Raw genomic sequence first — 5,773 nt, 5'->3', positions numbered from 1 at the left:
GTCTCCATGGTTTTTTCACCTCTAAAGTCTGGCATTTTTCCACTATGGGATTTTTCACAATAGAAAGACTCCAAAGCAGCTGTCAAGTCAGCATAGATTTCCTCAAGGGGGAAAGACCAGGAACGCAGGTGTCAGACTCTTCTGAGGTAGGGCTTCTCCAGGCTCTGTCTTTTTTACGTTCAGATCAGCCCACTTCTTAGGAACCGCTGTCTTGCAGGTAGAGTCAATTCCCATGTGCGTATCACCAAAGATGACAAGATAAACGGGGATGACTTCGTTCAAACCCTTCCCCGCCACTGGAAAAACAGTTCCAATGGCCTGCATGTGAGAATGAGCTGGGAGCGCTCATACTGGTATGAAAGACAACACACTTTTCAACTGAAGAGTGTCTGAGAGGGCAAACCAGAAGTATGGGAAGCTAGTGAGAGCTTGAGTAACTTCTGGCAGACGAGTCAATCTTCTTTTCCTCCTTGCAGATGTCACAGTGGACCCTTTGCCTCTGGGGCCCATGAAGGTGAGAATAAGACCTCTGGCGGGTGGACCTAGCCTAAGACTAGGAGGCAGCCATGGATCTGGCCTCTGAACTCAACGAGACCCAACCTTGGCTGACCTCTCCATTCGACCTCAATGGCTCCGTGGGGGCAGCCAACATTTCAAACCAGACAGAGCCGTACTACGACCTGGCCAGCAACGTCGTCCTCACCTTCATCTACTTCGTGGTCTGCATCGTTGGGCTGTGTGGCAACACGCTGGTCATTTACGTCATCCTCCGCTACGCCAAGATGAAGACCATCACCAACATCTACATCCTCAACCTGGCCATCGCAGATGAACTCTTCATGCTGGGTCTGCCCTTCCTGGCCATGCAGGTGGCTCTGGTCCACTGGCCCTTTGGCAAGGCCATCTGCCGGGTGGTCATGACCGTGGATGGCATCAATCAGTTCACCAGCATCTTCTGCCTGACAGTCATGAGCATCGACCGCTACCTGGCTGTGGTCCACCCCATCAAGTCGGCCAAGTGGAGGAGACCCCGGACAGCCAAGATGATCAACGTGGCTGTGTGGGGCGTCTCTCTGCTGGTCATCTTGCCGATCATGATATACGCTGGCCTTCGGAGCAACCAGCGGGGGAGAAGCAGCTGCACCATCAACTGGCCGGGCGAGTCTGGGGCCTGGTACACAGGGTTCATCATCTACGCCTTCATCCTGGGGTTCCTGGTGCCCCTGACCATCATCTGTCTCTGCTACTTGTTCATTATCATCAAGGTGAAGTCCTCCGGCATCCGAGTGGGTTCCTCCAAGAGGAAGAAGTCTGAGAAGAAGGTCACACGCATGGTGTCCATCGTGGTGGCCGTCTTCATCTTCTGCTGGCTCCCCTTCTACGTCTTCAACGTCTCCTCGGTCTCGGTGGCCATCAGTCCCACCCCAGCCCTCAAAGGCATGTTTGACTTCGTGGTGGTCCTCACCTACGCCAACAGCTGTGCCAACCCTATCCTCTATGCCTTCTTGTCCGACAACTTCAAGAAGAGCTTCCAGAATGTCCTCTGCTTGGTCAAGGTGAGCGGCACAGACGACGGGGAGCGGAGTGACAGTAAGCAGGACAAATCCCGGTTGAATGAGACCACAGAGACCCAGAGGACCCTCCTCAATGGAGACCTCCAGACCAGTATCTGAACTGCCTGAAAAATCCATCACTCAAGACACCAGGCTCTGCCAAACGGCCGTGTGCTCCCCAGCCCCAGCCCCCTGCTTCCTCCTACCCATCACCTGGCTTCTAGAATAGGGATCTGCTCAGCAGGAGTCCAGTTCAGAGAACAGGATTTGAGTTGGCTTGCATGAGTGACTGGTAAGGTATTAAACTGATTATGCCCCCCTTAAAGGGAACATTTAGATGCAGGCAGACAATTCAGAGTCTGGAGAAGAGGAGATCCTGTCTGGGTGAGACCTTCGGAAACAACTGAAACGCAGCAAAGACAGAAACTCTGCGTGTTTGTGTGTTTAAAGCCCCGTATGTAACCTCGTGGTCTTACATTTCTGCCTGCATATTCTCGTCTAGTCTCTGTACAGCCGTGACCTAGGTACGCTTCCTGAGTTCAAGGACACAAGTAGCAAGTTCAAATGTGCATAGCATAGAGGAACGTTTATTCCAATATGGTACCCACAGAAATGGACTTACCAAGCCAATAAAGTTTAAGCTTCAGGGATCTCTTTTGCTTGGGCGGTATGTTCACATGGTCATATGCTTTTGTAAAGAAAGAAAAATATGTAAGATATTTTTGTATTCTTTTTCTTAAAAAGGTCTCCTTAAATTGTATAAGCGTCCAGCCTCACAAAACTGGCCTCTGTCCCTGAGTTTTTGCTTCATTAATTTCAGGCAAGTTAAATCAAAGTAAAAAAAAAAAAGGGGGGGTGGGGTTGGGGTGAGGGAGAAGGTATTTAAGACCCAGAACATAAATTCATGTGTTTTCTCTTCTTAGATATAATCAAAGGATTATTCATCTCTCCAAAAGGACATTAAGTGGTTGTGGCCATCAATCACTGTATTTATCCAGACATGGCCTGCTCTAAGATTGCATCATTTTCTTCTTAAATTGCCTTAATTTTTCCTAGGGAGCCATGGAGGGGAGTGGGGTTGGGTGAAAATCACTAACATGCAAGGCAAAAAATGGACAATCATTCTTATAGGAAAACAATTTTATTCTCCTCACCATGAAACTAAATGAATAAGAACAAAGCAAAATTATACCTTTATGAGAAACCATAAAGTCGGTTTTTTTTTTTTTTAGTGCCAGACATGTTCTCCCAATGAAAGGAAATGGAAATGTTATTCAACAACCACTCAAAGGTACTTTTTAAGAACTTGCTACAAAGCTGGGCACTAATAAAATCACAGTGCACGCGGAAGGTCTGAGGACATGGCTCCGAAACCGTCAGCACACGCACCAGCCAATAAACAGGCCAAGCGTCGGGGGGTGTGGGTGTGAGCGCTGGCGGCAACCCCGTCCCACACAGGCGTGGCCGGGCTGCCTTCCTCACCCACAAAATACACAGTAAACATCCACCTTTAATCCACGGGCTTCCTGAGCTATTCCTCAAGCACCGTTACAGACAGGCACTTCACACCGTCAGTGACGTTTTTCTATCCCTGAAGCTGAAGACGGGCTTGTGTACAGGCAACAGGAAGAGAGGCAACACCCATTTCATTGACCGATCGCAACTTCCGGGGTACAAAGAAATACACACTCGGGTGTTTGCAAGGATGCCATGGTCTCTGGTTTTGTACCAGAGCCTCACTCGTTGGGTTTCAGGTATCAATTTCACCATATTTAAAAACAAGCTTGCCTCTTCCGGCTCCCTAAGCAAGGGCTGTCAAGATGACTAAGAACTCCACCTGTGGTCATCACGCTGCTTTTGTTCTATCTGCCTAGGTAACTCATGCTACCTCCTTCCCCAAAGCACTGACTGAGACCCAGAAAATGTGTTCAGAAACACTGATGATAGGGACTTCCTTGTGGCCCAGCGGCTGGGACTCTGTGCTCCCCATGCAGGGGGCCCGGGCTCAATCCCAGGTCAGGAAACTGGATCCCACGTGCTGCAACTGAAGATCCCATGTGCCAAAACTAAGACCCACCCCAACCCCAAACAGCCAAATAAAAAATAAATGTTTTTTTTAAACACTGATGATAGATAAGTCCGTGGAAAATGAAGTACAATTATGAGACTATAAAGAAAGTTGTTACACACAAAAATGCATGCAGTACAGACTTCCCTGGTGGCCCAGTGGTTAAGACTCCACGCTTCTACTGCGGGCGATGTGGGTTCCATCCCCGATCAGAAAACATGCCTCAGGCCTCATGTTGTGGCCAAAAAAATGCTTGCAGTCAAATCCCACAAAGTTACCAAAAGAAAGTTCAGCTGCAAGTTCAGTTCAGGACATCTTAGCAGCCACAACTGATGGACAGCCATTTCCCCTCACTCTCCCCTCCCCACCCCTTCCTCTTCCATAAAAATAAGCAAAGATTTGCAATAAAATGCTTTAAACCCAACTTTACCATTATTATATGTGCTAAGTCACTTCAGTCCGACTCTCTGCAATCCCATGGACTGTAACCCACCAGGCTCCTCTGCCATGGGATTCCCCAAGCAAGAATACTGGAGTGGGTTTCCATTTCCTCCTCCAAGGGATCTTCCCGACCCAGGGATGGAACCCAGGTCTCCTGCATTGCAGGTAGATTCTTTATCACTAGCACCACCTGGGAAGCCCTTACCATTATTATAATAGGAGATATTCCTGGGCCTTTACATAAATGCTGACATTTACTTAAGAGAAGTGATTCCAAGAGACCAAGAATTGGTAGAAGTAATTTCAGGGCAGATAGACAAGTTTTAGGGTACTCATGCCCCTGCGATCAGAGAAGCTGCCTGCAGGGAGGTTGCCATTTTTTCCTCCAGGGGATCTTCCTGACCCAGGGATCAAACCCACATCCCCTGCACTGGCAGGCAGATTCGTTACCACTGCACCACCTGGGAAGCCATTGATGCTATAATTCTGTCCAAATAAGCCATCATGTTTCTACTCTAAGAGGAAGTATTCTCCACTTTATGAACAATCTCTTTCTACAATGATTTGCTCTCAGGTTCTTTTCTTTGCTCCAAAGGAGGGGACACATATTTTCATTTAAATGTTAATGCAATTTTAGTTTCAAAATTTAATTTTAGCCTCCACTCGACATGTAATTATGAAGACAGATCTGCTGGATGGTAGGAAAGAATAAAAAGTGATGCACTGTTTTGATTTTAGGGTATCTGAGCATTTGGGTTATGCAAGCTACTATTTAACCTTCCATTCACATGGGTAGCAAAGAGCTGATTAAATCTAAGTGGGTGTAACGAGAAAGGCATCAGGAGGGGTGACAGGACACTGGGGCCTGTGTTGATTGATGTCAGCTCGTCTTTCAGTAATACAGAGAGTTGAGTAAGACTGCACGTGCGACTGGAACTTTGGTGAAGTTCATGTCACAGCTTGGAACAGTCTAGGAGGACGCAGGACATGGGAGGATGGAAGGATGCTGTGTTTCTTTCTTTTGCTTGCTTTTCTGAAGAAGAAGGGGCTTCCCGGGAGGCTCAGCCATAAAGAATCCGCTTGCGAGGCAGGAGACCCGCCTGCAGTGCAGCAGAAGGGACTTTGATCCCTGGGTCGGGAAGATTCCCTGGAGGAGGAAATGGAGACCCACTGCAGAATTCTTGCCTGGAGAATCCCAGAGACAGAGGAGCCTGGCGGGCTACAGTCCAGGGGGTCGCAAAAGAGTCAAACATGACTTAGCGACTAAACCGCTGCCACCACCACCACCATGAAGAAGAAAAACGGAGGAGTCCTGCGCCATTAGCTCTGACTGCTCAGCAGTCCTGAGATGAAGGTGCAGCTGGTCTTGAGTAATCATGTGTGATGTTACTGCATGCATTTAAAACTGTTTATTTTATTGAAATATAGTTGATTTACAATCTTGTGCTAATTTCTGCTGTACAGCAAACTGTGACTCAGTTACACACATTCTTTTTCTTATTCTTTTACATTTATGGTTTATCACAGGATATTGACTCCAGTCCCCTGTGCTACACAGTAGGACCTTGCTGCTTATCCATTCTATCTATAATAGTTTAATGCATGCATTTTTCTGTAACAACTTTTCTGACCATTTCATCTTTAAAAAAAAAAAAAAAATTGTTTTGGTTATTTATTTCTTTTGGCACCTGGACAGGGACCTGAACCCTGG

At 47.4% G+C, this 5,773-nt stretch overlaps 1 protein-coding gene across 1 annotated transcript; it reads left to right on the top strand.

Annotated features, from left to right (window-relative positions):
* The first annotated feature begins 566 nt into the window (after positions 1–566).
* On the top strand, positions 567–1,673 carry SSTR2 (somatostatin receptor 2). The gene has a single exon (XM_052658590.1). It carries the CDS (start codon positions 567–569, stop codon positions 1,671–1,673), a length of 1,107 nt encoding a protein of 368 aa, XP_052514550.1.
* The last annotated feature ends 4,100 nt before the right edge of the window (positions 1,674–5,773 follow it).

The sequence above is a fragment of the Budorcas taxicolor genome, chromosome 19 (assembly GCF_023091745.1).
Source record: "Budorcas taxicolor isolate Tak-1 chromosome 19, Takin1.1, whole genome shotgun sequence".
NCBI classification, from domain to species: Eukaryota; Metazoa; Chordata; class Mammalia; order Artiodactyla; family Bovidae; genus Budorcas; species Budorcas taxicolor.
Note: the sequence above shows the minus strand (reverse complement) of the source record. Positions and strands in the feature narration are given on the sequence as shown.